This window comes from Symphalangus syndactylus, chromosome 6, assembly GCF_028878055.3.
Source record: "Symphalangus syndactylus isolate Jambi chromosome 6, NHGRI_mSymSyn1-v2.1_pri, whole genome shotgun sequence".
Classification (NCBI taxonomy): Eukaryota; Metazoa; Chordata; class Mammalia; order Primates; family Hylobatidae; genus Symphalangus; species Symphalangus syndactylus.
Genome location: NC_072428.2, coordinates 102067795 through 102089045, shown reverse-complemented (window position 1 = coordinate 102089045; position 21251 = coordinate 102067795). Strand labels below are relative to the sequence as shown.

Sequence of the window (21251 nt, the reverse complement as noted above, 5' to 3'; positions counted from 1 at the left end):
TTTGATTCTTTCAAGTGTTTGAAATATGTGTTAAGTAAAAGTAAATTCGACCTTGCCATCTCACCATTTACCTTTAAAAACTTTCTAGTTGTGCTTTGTTGACTTCTCACTTCTCTATGCATTTATTATTTCCCCCAAGTTTAATTCTTTTTTTTTTTTTTTTTTTTTTTTTTTTGAGACAGAGTCTGGCTCTGTCCCCCAGGCTGGAGTGCAGTGGTGCAATCTCAGCTCACTGCAAGCTCCGCCTTCTGGGTTCATGCCATTCTCCTGGCTCAGCCTCCCGAGTAGCTGGGACTACAGGCGCCCGCCACCACGCCCTGCTATTTTTTTTGTATTTTTAGTAGAGACAGGGTTTCGCTATGTTGGCCAGGATGGTCTCGAACTCCTGACCTCGTGATCCGCCCACCTTGGCCTCCCAAAGTGCTAGGATTACAGGCTTGCGCCACCGCGCCCAGCCTCCCCCCAGTTTAATTCTTATAAGAAAACTAAAAGCATGCTGTTAGCACATTTGCCTAAGTTTGCTAGTTGGCATCAAATTTCTCTTTTTTTATCTTGCAATAATAAGAAAGGGTTGAGATTTTTAAAAACTCAAGTTTTATAAATCACTAGTAGAGAAAAAATCGACAGTATATATGTACGTATGATGTGTCTATTTGAATATAGGGCCTTTCTCATTTGTTTTATAGCTTGATTATATGAAATATTAAGCTGAGTTTGTCTGTATGACTGAATTATTCTACATCTGTGTTCATAAAATGCTAATCTGGATTCTTCCAGCAGTGAGATCATTTTGTCCATGAATTTTGGAAAAGATTTAAGTTGTAATTGTACCCTTTACAGTCCTATTATTTTACTGCATTTAGGTATTTCTTCTACCCTAAATTGCTATGACTATAAAGTAATAAGACTGGTTTCTCTGAGCCACCCTTGTTAGGCTGTCATTTTATAATCACACCTCATAAATAAAATGAGGGAAATATTGAAAAATGGTGAGACTTGACAATACCTTCCTACTTGGTCCCAGTATTCGCCTCCTCGATGTACAATTACAGTATTTCTAATTCAAACTAGCAGAGGCTGGCTTTTATTCTTCTCAGATGTTGGCAGTGAGGGTGAGGACACTTTTATAAAAATGCAAATATATTTGTACTTTTATATGTATGTATAATATTTGTACTTTTATATGTATGTATAACAGTATATTGTATAAACTAAAGTTTTTCTTGATAGAGCACTTTATTACATTTCCTAATATATATATACAACATGGTTTTAATTTTCCTTTCCTTATAGGTGAAATGAGGAATGATTTATATATCACTATTGAAAGGGGAGAATTTGAGAAAGGAGGGAAGAGCGTGGCCAGAAATGTGGAAGTTACGATGTTCATTGTAGACAGTAGTGGCCAGACCCTGAAGGTATGTTAATACTTGATATTTCCAGGTCAAACAAGTCTGTATAATTGCTTTCACTTAATCTTTAATGTGATCAGTTATTTTCTGATTTGTGATCAGTTAATTTCTGATTTGCGTTATTTTCTATCTTATTTTTCTCCTTCACGCCTGTGTAGTTTTCTTTTTGTTTTTAATTCACTAAAATTCCTTTCAGAAAAGAGAGCAGAAAAACGCAGTCTTCATGCTGAAGACAAGCCAGGAAAAAAAACAACAACAACTTTTACAGTTTGCTTAATTAATTGTGTCAATAATTTTCTTACAGCAGCTATTACTTAAAAGCAGCTTTTTTTTCTTTTTTTTTTTTTGAGACAGAGTCTTACTCTGTCGCCAGACTGGAATGCAGTAGTACGATCTCCACTCATTGCAACCTCCCCCTTCCGGGTTCAAGCAATTCTCGTACCCCAGCCCTTCAAGTAACTGGGATTACAGGCATGCACAAGCATACCCAGCTAATTTTTGTATTTTTAGTCGAGACAGCGTTTTGCCGTGTTGGCCAGGCTGGTCTCGAACTCCTGGCCTCAAGTGATCCTCCTGCCTTGGCTTCCCAAAGTGCTGAGATAAATGCAGCATATTTTTAAAGCCATTTCATTATTTAATCCTATATATTTTCTTTCTGACCAAAATAGGCATGAAGACTAGGGTACTACTTACTAATTGGGGCAAGAATAGCAGGTGTTTTTATGGAAGAGGTATTTTTCATGAGCCCCTTCTTCATAGAGACATACAGTTGCCCATTTAAGTAAGAAGGTTGGCCCTGGTGCTTAGTGAGTCACCCACTGAGGCACAAAACAGGCTTTTGACTATGACAGGTTGGGAACTTTGCCATGTATTTGAACTCCAAGTGGGCCATGCAATCGTCCATCTCCCACGTGTCACCCAGGTCTACCCTTGGCACAGTAAATCCTTGGAGACCAGCATCAGAATTAAATAGATACACCCCACTAAGCAGCAGCAAGTACAGAAACACACGGCAAAGGACCAGCGAGGTAATTGCATAGTGCTATTTGAGGGGCAGGCAGATAGAGCAAAGTGATGGCTTTGCCTTTTCAAAAGATCTTTAGATGAAGCTCTCTTTAACCTGTGTGTTCCCTTTCATAGGATTTTATCTCCTTCGGCTCTGGGGAGCCACCAGCCAGTGAGTACCACTCCTTTGTGCTTTATCATAACAACAGTCCCAGGTGGTCTGAACTGCTGAAACTTCCCATTCCCGTGGATAAATTCCGGGGCGCACACATCCGCTTCGAGTTTCGGCATTGTTCCAGTAAGTGTTTGGTGGCATTGGCTACCTGTCTCTTGTGCTGGAGTATCCTGCCTACTGAGGTGTCATGAAGATGTGGGTTGATCTTAAGTTGATTACTTTTGTAAAAATCATTTTGTTCCATTCTAGAAAGATTAGCCAGAACGGGGAGGCACAGCGTTAAAAGCTAAACTGGTTCTGGTGGTCTTAGGCAACCCTAACCATTCTGATATCTCCAGGAGCTGATCCAGCTCTCACACAGATCGGGGAAACCCACTAGGACTTTTCATGGCATGTGAAGCCACTGGGAAAGCCTTTGGTCAGTTCAGATGCGTATCTGATTTGCGTATCTGCATCACCGTACTCCCTCAGACAGTATTCAGATGAGAATCAAATAATGTCAGCTGGAAAAAGACTTGGAAGTAACAGGAAGTAATTGCCTCATTTTACAGATTTTTTTGTTTTGTTTTGTTTTGAAGCAAAGTCTCACTCTGTCGCCCAGGCTGGAGTGCAGTGGCGCAATCTCAGCTCTCTGCAACCTCCACCTCCCGGGTTCAAGCAATTCTCCTGTCTCAGCCTCCTGAGTAGCTGGGACTACAGGCGCCCGGCCACCATGCCTGGCTAATTTTTGTATTTTTATTAGAGACGGAGTTTCACCACATTGGTCAGGCTGGTCTCGAACTCCCGACCTCAGGTGATCCACCCGCCTCTGCCTCCCAAAGTGCTGGGATTATAGGCGTGAGCCACCACACCCGGCCTCATTTTACAGATCCAAACAACCCAAGACATAGAACTGTTACAGGGTTTGTCCACATGGGCATTGCTATCCATAAAATTATCACTTCTCAATGTTGCTATTTCAATTTTTTTGCATTCATTACCACCCTCTCAAGCCCCATCTCTCTCCCCCAACTACCCCCGTCCAGGAATCTTCTGATATTCCTTGTGTCCCTGAGTATATCTTAGCACTGCTAGTGTACATTGTGACCAGAGAAAGTTCTGGTGAATCTAGCTTTGGGAGCAGTACAACGAACGAGGAGAATCACATTTTTGAAGAAGCAGCAGGCTCTTTTCCAGTCTAGAAGGAATAGGGGCTTTGCCAAAAGATTTGTGGTGACTTTACCTCAGTGATGTTGTATTTTACCCAAGGTTCAGGCAGAGAAGGAGGACTTTATCTTTTGCTGGAACTGTGGCATATTTCAGAATTGACTCAGGAGCTTCATAAATTATGCTTGTGTGGATGTATCTGAATGCAGGAAGAGAGCTAGCAGGGTCTTAAAATTCTTCCAAATTCCCAGAAGAGTTTCATGTAACGGACTTGAAGTGGGAAAACATAAAGGACTTAGAATGGTGCCATACTATTTCTTCCATCAATCTTTGTTATGAATTCTCACTGGGGCCTAATATGAGGTTTGAGCTTTAAGGTAAGAAAAAGAGAAAATAAAGGTGATATAGTGGGGAAAGTGAGAAAGAGCATTTGGAGATAATTATTCTAATTCAGAACTTGGAAAGTAGAATAAAGGCTATTTTCAGTAAAATCTATTGGATCTCTACCTTCAAAAATTCCTCATAGGTTTTTTCTTTTAATCTTCATAATCAAAAGTCAGAAGAAACAGCAAAATGTAAAGAAGAGGGAAAAAATCTTGATAATACCACAGACCATGAATAACCAATGCAATCATTTTATAAAGTGGGCTTCCAAATATTTATCTGTGTTCATATATTTATTCAAAAACATCAGTTATTCATGAAACAAATATTTATTGAACACCCACTATATGCCAAGCATTTTACTGGGCACTAGAGACACATCAGTGAGCACAAAAAATAGCCCCTCTCACAGAGCTTTCATTCCAGAGAGGAAAGACAGATAATAGCTGAGAAACAAAGTACGTAGTACATCAGATAGCAAGTGATGACGTGCAGTGAAGACTTAAATTGCAGCTAGGGGGTAGAAAGTGATGGTACTGTGTTGCTATTTTACACAGGGCAGTCAGGAAAGACTTCGCTTATAAGGGCATGTGTTGGCAACAAACTAAAAGAAGTGAAGGCCTGAGCCATTGAGACTATTCTGTCTGGGGAAAGAAGATTCCAGGCAGAGAGGACAGTACAAAAGGCTTGAGTTTCAAACATGCTTGGCCTTTTCAAGGAACAGCAAGGAGACCAGGAAGGTAGCAGAGGTGCCAGATCTTGTATAGTCTTTTATTTCATGATGAGGACTGTGCATTTTATTTGAATTGAGAAGAACCACGAGAGGATTTGGAGTGAAGATACGTCTGGCTACTGTGTGGGATAACAGATTATAGGTAGTATGGTTGGGAACAGAAAGACCATTTGGGAAGCTTTTTTTAGTCTTCCAAGTAAGAGATTTAAAGTGTTTTGCATTACGATGGTAGTGGTTCAGTTCTTTTTTACAGAATATTAACAGATTGGATATGAAAAAAGGAGAAAAGTCCAGGGTGACCCAAAGATGTCGGCCTGAGAATGAAGTGATCATTTAATTAAGTGGGGAAGACAACAGGAAGAATCTGTTTGGGGAACAAAAATCAAACTTGCATTTTAGACATGTTAAATCAGAGATGTCTGTTAGACACTCAAAATGTCAAGTGGGCAGTTGAGTGACATCCAGGTTGGAAACCTGGGAATGAGAACATACAGTTCAGTGGTTGGTCTACTGAGCCAGCACTGGGGGGTGAGGAGGATCCCAGAACTGTAGCATTTGTTGATTTCCATGGTGTAGATACTCCCACTATGGCCAGTTTCAAGCTTCCAACATGACATCACTGAATGTAGAATTGGGGAGAGATGTGCATTCTCAGCTCCTATGGGCCAGTATGATCCAGCTCCAGCACATCACTAATTTTGAGGATTTCTAAAGTCTGAGACTGATTGGAATTCTTAGGTAGTAAGTTGAGATAGCAAAGGGGAGTCCAAGGATGGGTCTCTGGGGTACTTGCCATATTTAGAGCTGGGAGAATGAGAAGGAGGCATTAAATGACATTAAGAAGGACTGTCTAGTAGGTTGAAGACCAATGCAGGAAGAAAAGAATCCAGGAGCTAAATGAAGGCAGTTTTTCAAGAGAGGATTGATCACATGTGTCAGATGCCAGTGGTAGATCAAATAAGATGAGGACAAATAATTTGATTTGGCATCATGGAACTCATTGAACCTGACAAGTGATTTTAGTGAATCTGTGGTGGTAAATGTGAGTTAAAGAATGAGATGGAGGGGAAAAAGGGGGAGTAATGGGTATAGACAAATCTTTTGAGAAGTTTTGCTATAAAGGATACAAGAGCTATGGTCACGCATAGAAAGACTCAATGTCGTCAAGATGTCAGTTGTTCTTAAATGAACCTATAAATTCAAGTTTCTATATTATCATTGATGTGGAAATCTCTTCCCAGAGATCTTTGGTGTGATTTTTGCTTGACTTTTTAAAAAAACATGAATTCTTTTTCCAGTTTCGCTATGGGGTTGAAATTAGTGATTTTAAAAGAAAGTCCTTTGCTATAATTACATTTTCAGGGATGTCCTCATATTAGGGACCAGCACCACCCAGACAAAATTACCGTTTTCTGCGTGAGGCTCCACTTCCCTGTGCTTAAATTAAGCCTGGAGCAATTAAATGCTGTGTTGCTAAACTTCTTGTCTGATCTTCAGGATCACCATACCTAACTCCTCCAGCTCAGATCTCACTGCATCCCAAAGTTGAACTTCTCTGTTCAAGTATAATGTTCCACTTGTGAAAGAGTAACCATCCAGCCCTTAACAGGCTGCTGGCCCTGGACAACTCTCTGCCCATCTAAGTACAAGGGGAGAGTCAAGTTAACCAAACAAGGTTCTGTTGATGCTTTCTCCATTTTTGGAGGAAAAAAAAAAAAAAAGCTTGGTGGAAAGAACTGGAATGGTACTTAAGAGATCTACAACAAGTTACCTAACATCTATGACCTCAATTTCCCTATCTATAAATAATTACTAATGATCCTTGGCATTTCTAGCTATTGTAATTCTTAATTAGGCACCTGAAAACTTCATCGCCTCATTTCCGGCTTCCAGAGTAGTGAGCTCTTATTAAACTATAGGTTTAATATTCATATTGTCTTTCAACGTGCCTAACTTATTCCAAGGAGGTAACTGCAACAGGACTTACTTTCCTTACGTGTGTGGATATAGGGAAAGAAGTTCTATCATGGACTGGGGTAGAGCTTAGAGATTCCCTTTTGATGGGTAGTAATCAAAACAAACCATTTCACTTTCATTCAGTCACTTGTTCATTCATTTAACATATATTTATTAAGCACCTACTATGTTCCTACCACTCTTTGCAACAATAAACAGATAAGACCCCTGCCCTCAATGGGACTTAGGGGTAAAAAGAAGAAACAGACAATCCACAGATTTTTAAAAAACAATTTCAGATAGTGATTCCCGTAAAGAAAATTAGGCAAGAAATGTAAGTTGCAGATAAGGGGGCAGGAAGAGGGGATTAGAGGGTGGCTGCTCTATATAGATGGCCTATCAGAAAAGCTGTGCTGCATTGTGTAGTGGGAACTGTTGTGTATGGGTTATATTTCTTGATGATTATGCTTCTTGACAAACTATGTACCTGAACATACATACACTTAAATAAGCCAGTAATTTTGTTTTTTACAGCAAAGGAGAAAGGAGAGAAGAAGTTGTTTGGGTTTTCTTTTGTCCCTCTGATGCAAGAAGATGGTAGGACTCTTCCAGATGGCACTCATGAGCTCATCGTGCATAAGGTAACATCAGTCAGATGGTGGCGATGGGCAGTAAAAAATAGTGCTGAAATAGCACCTCACTATCTTATCATTTTGAAAAGAGAAGAAAATGACTGAAAAGAATACTCTTGTAAGATTGCTCTCAGGGAGAATGTCTTTTTGAAAGTATTGTTTCTATATTGGGTCATATTCTAGAACATATTTTAGAGATGATTCATGTTTTCATCCTAATTTAGGGGTGGATGTTTTGGTAAATCTGTGTATTGTTCTTAAAGTTCTTTCCATTGCTGTGATAGGGTTAAGTAAACCTTACAAATAACTTTTTAAATACTACATTACGCGCTTTCTTGTCTAGGTCTGTGTATCCCCAGAAGTAAATTTAGCAAAGTCAGCATTACTTTTTTTTGTCTGCTATTGTTACTAAGCAGGCAGAGAAGTGGCTATATTTCATCATGACAACTTTAGCAGTTCTTGTAAATCAAGAATTGTCATAAAAATCATTTCGAACAAAGTATATTGTAATAGGCAACAAAAGAAAGCTTGCAAAGGAAGAACCCCTTGTAATTATCTGAGAATACTAGTAATAATGAACTATAGGGTAAAAAATGTATTTTTAAGTGCACAGGGAATTTTCTCCAAAATTTGCATTTCTCCATTTCTATAACTGTGTAATAGCCAGGCCCTTATCAACTCTCACCTATGATAACTGGTCCTGCTGACCTGGGTCTTGTCTCCCTCTAGCCCAGACATTAGGATCACTCATCTAAGGAGCAGATCCAGCCATGTCACTTCCCAGCTTAAGACCCATTCAAAAGCTTCTCGCTGAGAGAATAAATCCCAGGCATCTCAGGGCATGCCAGCTTTCTACCTCCCTACAGCCTCACTCCTCACCACTTCCGGCCTCTTGATGCTGCAGCCACATCCAGCACTTTCTAGTTCTTCACCCTCTGCTGCTGGCTCTTTCTGCTCTTCCCTGTCCTTGTGGCTCCTGGAGTCAGCTTTTCCCTGCCTCTCCCTCTGAGTATCTTCTGTTCATCCCTGGAGGCTCACCTGGGCCACAACCTCCCTCAGGAACTGTCCCCTGCTTCCTGGCCCAACTCATATTCTCAGCTGGCCAGTTGCCCTTCCCTGAGCTCCCTGGTGTCTGCACACATCTCTCACCGTTGTTCTCATCACACTGTCCCAGAACTGTCTGTTGATCCCTCAGCTTACCACGTTAGATTTATGAGCCCCTCGAGAACAACAGCTATGTTGAGGGATTCTGGCCTGTGATAGATGTTCAGTGAAGATTATTGAATGAATAAGAGATTACAAGCAAAAACTTTCTTTGGATTGCTAGTCAAATGAGAGGCAATGTATAACACACCTGGTATTTTCTTTTTTCTTTTTTTGAGATGGAGTCTTGCTCTGTCGTCCAGGCTGGAGTGCAGTGGCGCAATCTCCGCTCACTGCAAGCTCCGCCTCCCAGGTTCACACCATTCTCCTGCCTCAGCCTCCCGAGTAGCTGGGACAACAGGCACCCGCCACCACGCCCGGTTAATTTTTGTATTTTTAGTAGAGACGGGGTTTCACCATGTTAGGCAGGATGGTCTCTATCTCCTGACCTCGTGATCTGCCCAACTCGGCCTCCCAAAGTGCTGGGATTACAGGCGTGAGCCACTGCACCCAGCCCACATCTGGTATTTTCTATTTTTATAGAATGTATATTTCGGTGTCTATTTCCTTAATCATTCATTTTCTCATTATTTGTTCAACATGTTTATTGACCACAGACTACAGCCAGGTACTGTTCTAGGTGCTGAGAAAATAGTGGCAAACAAAACAGCCAAATCTTTCTGTTTCTGGCCTTTACATTCTCTCTTCATAAAGTAATCTAAAAGAGCTAACAAAGCTAACAGTGTTAAAATAGAAAGAAACAAAAATATTTTAAAGCATAGTAACCAGAAAAGCAAACAGAGGAACTACATATACTAGGCTGCAGGGATGATCTATTTATCTCAGCTTTAGGTCTGAGGCTCCCCGATAAGATATATAATATAACAGGCAATGTCTTGAGCTTCGATTTTCAAAAATGTAAATGGTACTTCGTGTAAATGTCTTTGTAACATTAAATCTTAGCTCAGAAAAGATAAGGCTGAGATAACTAAGACTAGGCTCCCCGTTTCCTAATGATATATAAAAGAATGAATCACTTCTACATAGCATATCCCATCTGGACCCTCTCACCTGTGGGTCTGAGGGTGTGTCTTGTATAAAAGAATGAATCACTTCTACATAGCATATCCTATCTGGACCCTCTCACCTATGGGCCTGTCCAGGTGCCTGTCGTCAGGGCCAAAACTTTTCTCAAAAATAGGACTTTGACTCAGTTGAAGCTCTTCCACAAAGATTGACTTAGTACTGAGAATCCTAATCCATAAAGGGAAATTTATTTGAGCATGAAAAATGTGACCTCAACCACAAGAGAAACTCAGTATGGTATATGTAGGCTGTCTAATTTGGGGCAGACCTACATTGTATAGCTCCATCAGGAAGCATTCGCTCCACAGAAAAAACCCCAAGTAGCTGAGTTTTCTTATGAATAGGGTTATTTAGTATTTCTTATTTACAGAGTTGTGAAATACTTGCCAAGTATAACAACTTTTATTTTTCTTTCTCATACTACTGAGCCAACAAGTTCAGTTTCAGCTTATGGCCACTTGTAGTTTATGATTATGAAACCATATTCCTAGCATAATACATAATCCTTTTCTGCCACGACAGGAAGGCACACAGCCTACTGATCATTGTGCGGCCTTGAATTCAGTATTTAAAAAGAAACGTGGAGAGAGAAGTGTATTTCAAATTATGAGCTAAAAATATAACCCATTTAATAAGTGGTGCTGAGATAAATAAAATGAGTATTAGGGGAAGTGGGGAAGAACTGGATTCCTACCTTCCTCTTATTGCGAAAACACATTCCAGATTGAATGTAAGAAATAAAACTGGGCCTGGCACAGTGGCTCATGCCTGTAATCCCAGCACTTTGGGAGGCCGAGGCTGGTGGATCACCTGAAGTTAGGAATTCGAGACCAGCCTGGCCAACATGGTGAAACCCTGTCTCTACTAAAAGTCGAAAAACTTAGCCCGGCGTGGTGGTGGGTGCCTGTAATCCCAGCTACTTGGGAGGCTGAGGCAGGAGGATCGCTTGAACCCAGGAGGTGGAGGTTGCAGTGAGCCGACGGGATCATGCCATTGCACTCCATCCTGGGCAACAAGAGTAAAACTCGGTCTCAAATCAATCAATCAATCAATCAATCAGTCAATCTGTACGAGCCTTAAAAATATGGGTGAACATTTTTATAATCTACAGGTGAGAAGGGCCTTTCTAAGGATGTCTCAAATGTTAGAAATCAAATTTAAAAATCAAGTAAGCCGGGCGCGGTGGCTCACGCTTGTAATCCCAGCACTTTGGGAGGCCGAGGCGGGCGGATCACGAGGTCAGGAGATCGAGACCACGGTGAAACCCCGTCTCTACTAAAAATACAAAAAATTAGCCGGGCGTGGTGGCGGGCGCCTGTAGTCCCAGCTACTCGGAGAGGCTGAGGCAGGAGAATGGCGTGAACCCGGGAGGCGGAGCTTGCAGTGAGCGGAGATCGCGCCACTGCACTCCAGCCTGGGTGACAGAGCGAGACTCCGTCTCAAAAAAAAAAAAAAAAAAAAAAAAAATCAAGTAAATTTGGCTACATAAAATTTAAGATATTTATTGATAAAACAATCATAATCCAGGCTGAAACACATGTCAAACTGAAAACAAATTATAAAACAAATATAGTTGCAACACAGCTTGTAAAGAGTTGCTTTATAACCCCGTAGGTAACCCTTAGCAAGGGTTACTATTCCTAATTGACCAAGAGGTATCACAAATCGGTAAGAAAAGGAAAAATTGATAAATGCTACAAACAGGCTATTTAAAAATAATAAATGCAAATGTATAAAATAAAAGCATGAATAAGTAAAGAAAACCGTTTAAGTTAAAAAATTCGAAACCTTTTTGCCTATCAGATTGGCAGAGATTTTTAAAGCCCAGAATTGGAGAGCAAGGTTAAAGGAAAACAGTCTCATGCATTTATAGAAGAAATATGAATAGTATTGTGTTTCTGGAGGGCAGTTTGGCAATACATAGATAAATTTTAAATGTGTATATCCTTCGACTTAGCCATCCCACACATATTGGTATTTTTTGGGAGAAGATAATAAGACAAGGTGAGCAAAGGTGATTCAAGGATGATCATTGCAGATTGCTTAAAATATGGAAAACATGGAAGTAATTTAAATTGCCAGTAACATAGATCTGATTAAATTTAGTTATACCCATACAGTGAATGAAATATTGTATAGGTGGAAACAATGTTTACAGGATAATTGTATATGCAAGGAAAAGTGCTTATTGTTAATACTTTATACATGCATATATTTAGTATAATACCATTCTTATAAAATTGCTTAACTGTATGTTATTATGTATGTATGTGCATACAGAGATGCTTGGAATGATATCCTTAAATATTAATGACTTTATTTTCATATTGCTTAAATGTTTTGTTAGTGGACAAGTGTTATTTTATAATATTAATAATTTTTTTTTCATTTTGACCAAACAAAAATAGGAAAAGACAGAAATTTAAACTTAGCCTTGTTTTATACTATTTAATTCTGGACTTTTATGTAAGTAAAGACCATTCTTCTGTCATATAATCTTGACAGTAATGTTTATGGTAAGGTTTTGAAGGAACATTAATTGTCTTGGATTTTTATAAACCATGTTCTGTGTCATTCATTGACAGGTACTGCCCATGATATCAAAGACTGATGAGAGATGAAAAAAAGGCGTTAAAAATGTGTCTTTAAATCTGTCTTGGAGATATGATACAGAGAATAGCTCTGGTTTGTAGTAGAGTATTGGTTAAAACCTACTTGCTCTTCATGTAAAGAATTAGTTTAAAAGACTCAATCCTGCAGTGAGCTAAGAAGAAATCTGCTGTGTTGAAGGCTATTAGTATCCTAATTTAGGCCTTAAATTTGTGAGGTAGTTTCCCTTTGTAGCAATGGCTGGACTTCACTTCTGAATGTGTTCTTAAGAAACCGTTCTTACCGAGCTGTTACAGTAAATACTTTGTCAAGGACCTGGACTCACCTTTTAGGGCAGGTTCTAAGGAATCCTAAGGGAAAAGGTCATTTTCAACGTCACTTGATTGATTACATATTTAGAGTGGTTTCCAACGTAAATAAACTCTGAAATCTATAAAAATTTGCATATCATTAACTCTAGGAGGATAAGTAAAATAACTTAGTTATCATTAGAGATTTTGTCCTTCCAGAGCCCCCAGAACATCAGTAATATCTCCAAATGGCTGACAGATAAGCCTAAAAACTTCCCTTTGGAATTGCTAGTTTGCTAATAACCATATTTAATCTTAAGTTTTGGTATTTCATTCTGTTAGAATTATTGTCTTCCTTAACTTTGTAGGAATGTATTTGGCTAAGCTTCTTCAGCTACCTGCTGGAAAGCAAGTTAAGAAAAAAGAATTAAGCAAAAAGTTAAGAAAAGAGAATGAAGCAAAAAATTAAATAAAAAAGAATGAGCGGAAGCAAATTTGTTTTCCAAAAGTCAAATCTCTTAAGGAGATTGATATGAGAATCCAAAAAGAGGGGCCTAGGAAGACAGTAACTGTGTGCTCAAGTCCCCATTCATTCTGACTCACTCTAGTGGAGGAGTTTTAGTCACTGGAAGTACATTCTGAAACACCCTCTGGTCCAGTAAGAAAATAGTAATAATACCGTCTGCCTTGGAGAAGTTGGGGTTTTGTAAATTCATCACTGTTGATTGTCAGGCACCACCATAGCTGAAGTGGCCTGACTCAACCAAGCTAGAGTTTTGCTTAGTAGAGAATCTTCTTCTTGTAGTGGGGTTTATTGGCTTCCTAATCCAAGGCATTCAAGAAGGAAAAGAGCCAGGTACAAAGTCAGCCAAATAGAAGGTGATGCTGTTTCCTGGTTGGAGAGGGATTTATTTAATATGATGACATAGACAATAAAAGTCTATTGTGGAGTAACTTATTTCACCTTTGTTACCTAAAAATTTGTCCATAAACCCTTTGTGGCCCACATTTTTCTCTACAAGTTTTCAGGTTCTTATGCTATATCCTAGCTATAGGGATATGCTATATCCCTAACTTGGTCCATAGTAGTCCAACAAATACACTTCACTGGCCACTACCCTTGAGATGGACTTCTCAAATCCAGGTAGAAGCTACTGTTCTCTGCTTATCTCAAACTTCAGTGTAGCCTTTTCCTATAGTATGTTTGCATTCATAAGTAAAATGAAAAGATGAGGGGAATCTGAAAATTTAGATAGACTGACAGGATTGCAATCTAGCCTGCTACCCAGTGAACCCCATGTGCTCCCTAGTGAACCCCATATGCTCCCCCAACTCTTCTAAAGGACTTACCCTGTAACCATAATCCATAAATCTTAGACAAGCCAGAAACATATCTGTCCTCCCCAGGCTTTGGTATAGAAGAATTGATCACTTGACTGATACTTCATTCATTACATGCTGTGAGAGAAATTAAAAAACATCTGCAACATTTTAAAATAAATAACCTGGTAAGTTTAGTATAAAAACATATCAAGCCGAACAGTGGGGAGAAAACACTAAGCTATCTTAATAGGTAGACTTAGTCCTAGCACTTATGGATATTTAAGTGACCTGCAAAAGGCCCTTTCAATGCTAACCAATTCATACTGCTACATCTTCAGCCCTCCCAAAATGTTCTGCCTTAAGTGAGACCTGACTTTCCTCTGCTGAGAGGGCTTCCTGTATAGCTGCTGGAGTAGAGAGCCCCTCTTCCTAAGCCGGGTGTCTAGTGTCTGGTGGTCAGCTGTCTCCAAATACCCTAACGCTTTCCAGAGATACTCTTTCGCCACCCTCTTTTGAAGAGCTCCCCTATCCTCTGTAAGGCTCATTCCATACAGCGCTGCAATTTTCCATGTGTCCTAGTTACTGTCTTCCACCAACTTGTATTTTGAGGGCCAGTGAGGAAGGAGAGGGGAGGATGGACTGGTGTGGTAAGTAGCTGATTAGTTTCCCACAATCAGCCTAGTTCCTAGTTCAGAGTCTTCTCCTTCTGGTTGACTGTCCAACTTCCTGTCCTCTTGTTTTCGTGGCCACTTCAACTCTAGCCACCTCCATTTGCCTTCTACTTCACTATGGCTACACCCTAGGCTGTGTTGCCTCTCTACCTATCAGAATCTCCCACTGATTAGATAGATGGGTGGATGAAATCATCCAGAAGCACTTGATATAAAAAATCATAAACTCCCAGTATTCTGACCACAGCCTTTCAACCTTCTGATTTTCTAACTATGCCTATTTTTCAGTCTTTTTCTCCTCCACTAGACCACTCTATTTTCTTCCCATTGTTATGTGAGGTATCTCTTTTTTTTTTTTTTTTTTTTTTCTGAGACGAGTCTCGCTCTGTCACCCAGGCTGGAGTGCAGTGGCGCAATCTCGGCTCACTGCAAGCTCCGCCTCCCGGGTTCACACCATTCTCCTGCCTCAGCCTCCCCGAGTAGCTGGGACTACAGGCGCCCGCCACCACGCCCGGCTAATTTTTTTGTATTTTTAGTAGAGACGGGGTTTCACCGTGGTCTTGATCTCCTGACCTCGTGATCCGCCCGCCTTGGCCTCCCAAAGTGCTGGAATTACAAGCGTGAGCCACCGCGCCCGGCCTATCTAAGGTATCTCTTAATGCTTAGTTCTACTGTGCCTGCATAGGAAATAAGAAATAGTCCTAGATGAATCTGGAAGCATTGCCCTCTCCTATCCCCAGCCCTAGAAGAAATTAGGGCTAGGGGTAGGAGAGGGCAATGCTGACAGATTAGGGCATTGCTAGAAGAAATTATACAGTTGCTATAGGTTAGCATCTGCCTGAGTATAGATGTGGGTCCATCAACATTGCAGGCAAACTAGTCCTCACAAGAGCTATTTACAAGAGCTTACCATTCTCCCTACCCCACCACTTCCCAGCTACTTAACAGAGAAAACAGATGCCATCAGACAGGAACTTCCTTAACTTCTTGTGCTCTCTCCTTGCCACCTGCAAACTTATCTGCATCCTTCCTTTCCTTTCGGCTTCCTGTCTCAGGGGATGGGGCAGGATTCCTTCACTTCAAGACTAGTTCTTCCACCTACTTCCTTCAGGATCTCCCTCCCTCCTGACTCTTCTGGGACCCTGCCCCTCCCAATGTCCTCTGTCTTCCTCCTGCATCTCTTCCGGCAGTATTCACACAAATTATAAACATGCTAAAGCCTTTTTCTTTTAAAATAAATTGTTTTAAATAGCCACCATGTTCCTTCTTCCCTTCCCGTCATGACATGCAGCCTGCATGAAAAATCTGTCTTCCCTCACTGCCTCTGCTTCCTCACATCCTCATTGCTCAACTGAAGTTTCTCCCCTTTAGGTCACTAGTGCCCAGCCAGGGACTAAAGCCACTAGACATTTTAAAAACCTTTCCATGCTTGACTGCCCTATAGCATAGAGCACTATCAATAACGCTTCTTCTTGAAAATCCCACACTCCTTGGCCTGACGATGTGCTCCTGAGTTTCATCCTTCCTCCTCTTTGAGGACTCATTTCTCTTTATGGATACCTTAAATGTTGATGTTACCAGGGGTTTAGCCCTTGGCTACCATCTGTGTCTTATACTCTCTAGATCCATCTCATCCATTTGGGCAGGTAAGCTATGCTGTTAACTGCCAGATATGTTTTTCTAGTGCAAAACTTTTACCAGCCTACTGAACATCTTCAGCTGGTCTTCCCAAAGACACCACACACTCAGCATATCCAAAACTGAGCATTTTGTCTTGTCTCCATCTACTCCTGCCATGAAGAGAACCTTGTCACAGGCTACTCTTGTTACATTTACCTACCATGTCTAAATAGTTGGTTGCATGACTGGTCAGTTCCACCTCCTCGATAATACTTTAATCCAACGAAGCTAAACCAGAGGTGAGTATTAGAACCACCTGAGATTTTTCTTATTCAAGAGATTTGGGGGTAATCCCAAGACTTTTATGTATTGAAAAATTCCCTACTCCAGACATACTTAACTATGTACAGTTGCCTCAATATGCCTGTACTTTTTTTTAGCAGTTATTTTAAATATATTTTAAATTTATAGAAGAGTTGCAAAAATAGTACGGGAAATTCCCATATAACCTTCATCCAACTTCTTATGTTAACCTCTTATATAAGCTATAGCATATTTATCAAAACTAAATTAATGTGGGTACAATACTGTTAGCATGGAATTTATTTGGATTTCACAATAAGTTTTCCCACAAATGTCATTTTTTCTGTTCCAGGATCCATTCCAAGATCCCACATTGCGTTGAATGGTTGTGTCCCCATAGTCTCATATGTGTGTTTTTATTCCCCTGTGCCTTTAAGTGTATTGTTTCTTCCCTCCCTTGACTTTTCCTCCCTTGCCTGCTTGATGACCCTTTTATCCTTTACAACTGAGGTCAAATAGTCCTTTGACCTCAGATCAAAGACCATCCTTTTCGATAAGGTCTTTCTTCCCTTCCCCAGCAGAACTGTTATCTAGTAGTCTTTATCCCAGTGTTGTAATCAGTATTAACAGATAAGTGTGGAGATCAGACATGCAATGCCCTCAAGGACAGAGACTGTGTGCATTTCCTTGTTACATTCTTTTTTTTTTTTTTTTTTTTGAGACAGAGTCTCGCTCTGTCGCCCAGGCTGGAGTGCAGTGGTGCAATCTCGGCTCACTGCAAGCTCCACCTCCCGGGTTCACGCCATTCTCCTGCCTCAGCCTCTCCGAGTAGCTGGGACTACAGGCGCCCACCACCACGCCCGGCTAATTTTTTGTATTTTTAATAGAGACGGGGTTTCACCATGGTCTCGATCTCCTGACCTCGTGATCCGCTCGCCTCAGCCTCCCAAAGTGCTGGGATTACAAGCGTGAGCCACCGGCTCTTGTTACATTCTTAATGCCAAACTGAAAGGCTGACAAATATTGGGAATTTAATAAATGTTTAACAGTGACATGAAGGACGACTAGTCATTTTGAAAAAGTTCCCTAAAGAAAGGTGATTTCCTCCAAAAACTATTTAAATCTGGTTTTTGTTGACTGGTAATACAGAATTTCAACTGGATTGTCTACCATACTGTATTTTTTTAAATGTAATTACCTACTTTTCACGAGTTACAGATCCCTTAATTTGACTAATTCTATGAATTCCTGTGCCAGTTTTTAAATTAGTAAATTGTAGATGTGGATCTCTCAATCATATATCTTGCATAACTCAAATATCACACTTTTTGGAACACTGTCCAGGACTGACCGCTGACATTCTCTTTCACATATCTAAGACAGTAGTCAAAAAGCAGCCTAGAACATAATGCAGTATTCTGTATCATAAGCTGTACCAACTGATTTTTATATGTATTAAATATGATATATGATATATAAAATATATATAATATATATTATATATCATAAGCTGTACCAACTGATTTTTATTCCAGAGAAAGAAATATACTGTGAGCCAAACTATGTAATCTCAAAGAAGAGACTACTGCTGCTGCTGCTGCAAAGCCTGCATTTTAATAATTTTGTAAGAGTCTGAGGGAGCACATCTCTCTGGCCAGATCTGATTTCAGACTCCAAGTATAGTAAAGCAAGGATGGTTCTCATCTCTCTCCTCTCTAATTTGTAAATTATCTCTATGCCATTTTAAGATAACTTGCACAGATTCCAACATAGCAAATGCAAAGAACTATCCTTCACTATTACAGTGTCATCGTTTTGTTCCCCCAGTCCAGTAGCAGCTTCAAGAAGCCGTGGTCACATTGCCTTGTTTCCCCTGGAAAAAAAAAATGGCTTCATTAATTCTTCCCTCATCCATTTGCCAGCATACATCTGCCATAACACTGGTAACACTTTAGCTGTGCTTGTGTCTTCCACAAGAAAACGAGTTCTCTAGTAGAGAGGACAGTGTCTTCTTACTCTCATATCCACATTGCCATGCTCCATGCCTTCACTGGGTTTGATAGAAAAAATATTCTCTATGTGAAAGCCTAAACTGTTGTTTTACAAGTATTCCTCAAAATGCAAATGATCCGTATTTAACCACCCCATCCAGCTTAGGGGTATAGCTGGATTTTTACCATGGTAACAAAGCCATCTCTCAATTACATGCAGCACAAGAATCTCACATCTGCAGTTTGGTTCTGTTGAGCCTGTATTGCTCAGATTTTTAGGCATTTGAGCACCCAACCACTATTCTGTTGCACTTAATATTTCCAATTAAAGCACAGGCAGTGCCAAACCATACTTTTCCAGCCTCATTTCTATGACTTCATTGACTCTTAGGTTTTCACCAAATGGGAAGACTGTTTATTCCCATTTGTTTTCTCCAGTCCATACTCTAGTTCAGGATCTCACTCACAGTAGACCCTTTTCCCACCTGGGGAATTTACTGACTCCCTGGCTGCTTCTAGTATTAGGAAACTGGATAACCTTTTGGCTTAAACTCTAGGCGACAGCTGTTTCTGCCTTACAAGGCTACCTTCTAGAACCTCATTTGTATTATTCACTGCTCTTGAACCCATTTCTTTCCTATCCCTTCTCGCTGAATGAAAGAATAAATGATTTCTAGCTCATTTCTTGTGTTCCTAAGTTCTATGTTATGCCCCATCTGCTCCCACCTGCCCTTCCTCCCTACCTTATCCAGGTTGCATGATCCCTTTTGCTACCTGCATGTTTTGAAGACATAAACTAGCCATTTCATGATAAGATTCGTGAGCTTATTGCATTTGAAATTATTTCATCTCCATATACCACTCTGAGCCCTCTCTCAGGGTGTCTCCCACAAAGACACCTTTCTTTTGAAAAGCTAACCATTTTTGGTCTTTCCTAGTGATACCTACCATGCAGTATTTTATCTATAAATTAAAAATATTTGAATTAATTACTTGAATTCAAAACTTGGCTAAAACAACAGTAGAGGGAGGCAATGTTATATGGTAGTTGTGAATACAAATTTTGGTTCAAATTCTGACTGTGATACTTTCTAATATTGTGACATTGGGCAAATCACATAAGCTCCTTAGGTTACAATATCTTGCTTCAAGGATTGTTGTGAGAAGAGTATATACACACAGTGCAGAGTAGTGCCTGTCACACAGTAAGCACTCATAAAAGGTAGTTGCTTGGATTGCCTTAAAAATCTCCAGTATTTGTATGGTATATTCAGGGTGCATGCTGAAAACCTCAAGGAAAAATAAAAGATTTGCTATAATATTTTCTGTGTGATAGCTTAAGTTTTTCAGAAATAGATTAAAACCTAACCCCATATCTAGTGTAATCCTACTGGATAAAAAAATCAGCTTTGAACCCCTGGTAAATATATAAAAGGGTTCATAGAGACCAAAGAGTACATGTTTTTCTTCACTGAATTGATGGGCAGAATTCTCTCCTGCTACCCCCATCTCTCTTACACACACCCCAGTGTTCTTGCCGAAAGCTCTTGAAATAACTTTTATGTCCAGAGTATTGTTCATATTTATTATATTTTGTACTTGAGCAAGGGTAATAGAGTTTAGCTGTAAGAAGCTATCAAGATGTCATGACTCAGACAGACTCAGATGCTGAGGTCTTGGACCCCCCCAGGCTGGGGGAGAAGTGAGAATGAATGCTTGGTGGAACTGACCTGACCACATCACCTTTTCCTGGCCCATGGAAAAGCAGCCAAGTCTTCTATTCGTAATACCCACTAAGGATACAGCACAGCCATCACACCCTCACTCATACAAGTGGTCCATCCCATGGCAACCAGTTGAGCTACATGGGGTATCAAGCAGGAATTCCAAGAGGCTGCAGAAGTGCTCCAGAGATGGCAGGCAGTTAGGGGGAGGAGAGTTAATAAGAAATATGTTTACAGGGGCAGAATTTCTGGGAACAGATGGATCATACTAGACGAGGGCAGGCTCCAAATCTTGGGGAGGAGGCCTGGAAATAGTAGGACAGAGTGTCTGGGCTGGGTTTGGCATGAGACTTAGTCACACTAGGAAGTGGTGGTTAGACATATGGAACACAAATCAGGATAGAGATGAGAGATCAGAGGATGTTTCCAACACTATAGACCAGATAGGGTGAATGTGGGGTGCTGCCCTCATGCTTTGACTTGCCAGGGATGAGACTGAGGGGAGGGGGTCAGTGATCTAGGGTTCCAGAACATTACTTTGCCTAAACACTTTTCCTGAAGAAAGCATTTGAAGTATTCACTTTATAATTATTCTTTAAACCATATATGTATGTTTTATGCATTCTTCTGTCTATATGAATTCTTTTGCAGTAGTAAAAGAAACCATTTGGAGTTGTAATATTAAAAGAGAATTATAGAGGCTGTTTATTGTGTTTATATTGGTGTTTCTGTTACTGGGCAGGTGTATTAGTAAAAACATCTTGTCATATTCTGATTCTGTTTCTCTAAACTTGTTAGGTCTCTGCTAAATATTTATTATTAAAAATGTAGCCAGGCATGGTGGCTCACGCCTGTAATCCCAGCACTTTGGGAGGCCGAGGCAGGCGGATCACCTGAGGTCAGGAGTTCGAGACCAGCCTCAACATGGAGAAATCCCGTTTCTACTAAACATACAAAATTAGCTGGGCATGGTGGTGCATGCCTGTAATCCCAGCTACTTGGGAGGCTGAGGCAGGAGAATTGCTTGAACCCGGGAGGCAGAGGTTG

General features: G+C 40.4%; 1 protein-coding gene across 5 annotated transcripts in view; it reads left to right on the top strand.

Moving 5' to 3' along the window:
* DOCK4 (dedicator of cytokinesis 4) overlaps positions 1-21251 on the top strand; it is a 472131-nt gene that overhangs the window by 294510 nt on the left and 156370 nt on the right. For all 5 annotated transcript variants that reach the window (XM_063642121.1, XM_055283724.2, XM_063642120.1 and 2 more), the window contains exons 14-16: positions 1294-1418; positions 2553-2715; positions 7346-7452. In XM_063642121.1, coding sequence (XP_063498191.1) covers positions 1294-1418; positions 2553-2715; positions 7346-7452 — 395 coding nt within the window. The remainder of the gene's footprint in view (positions 1-1293; positions 1419-2552; positions 2716-7345; positions 7453-21251) is intronic.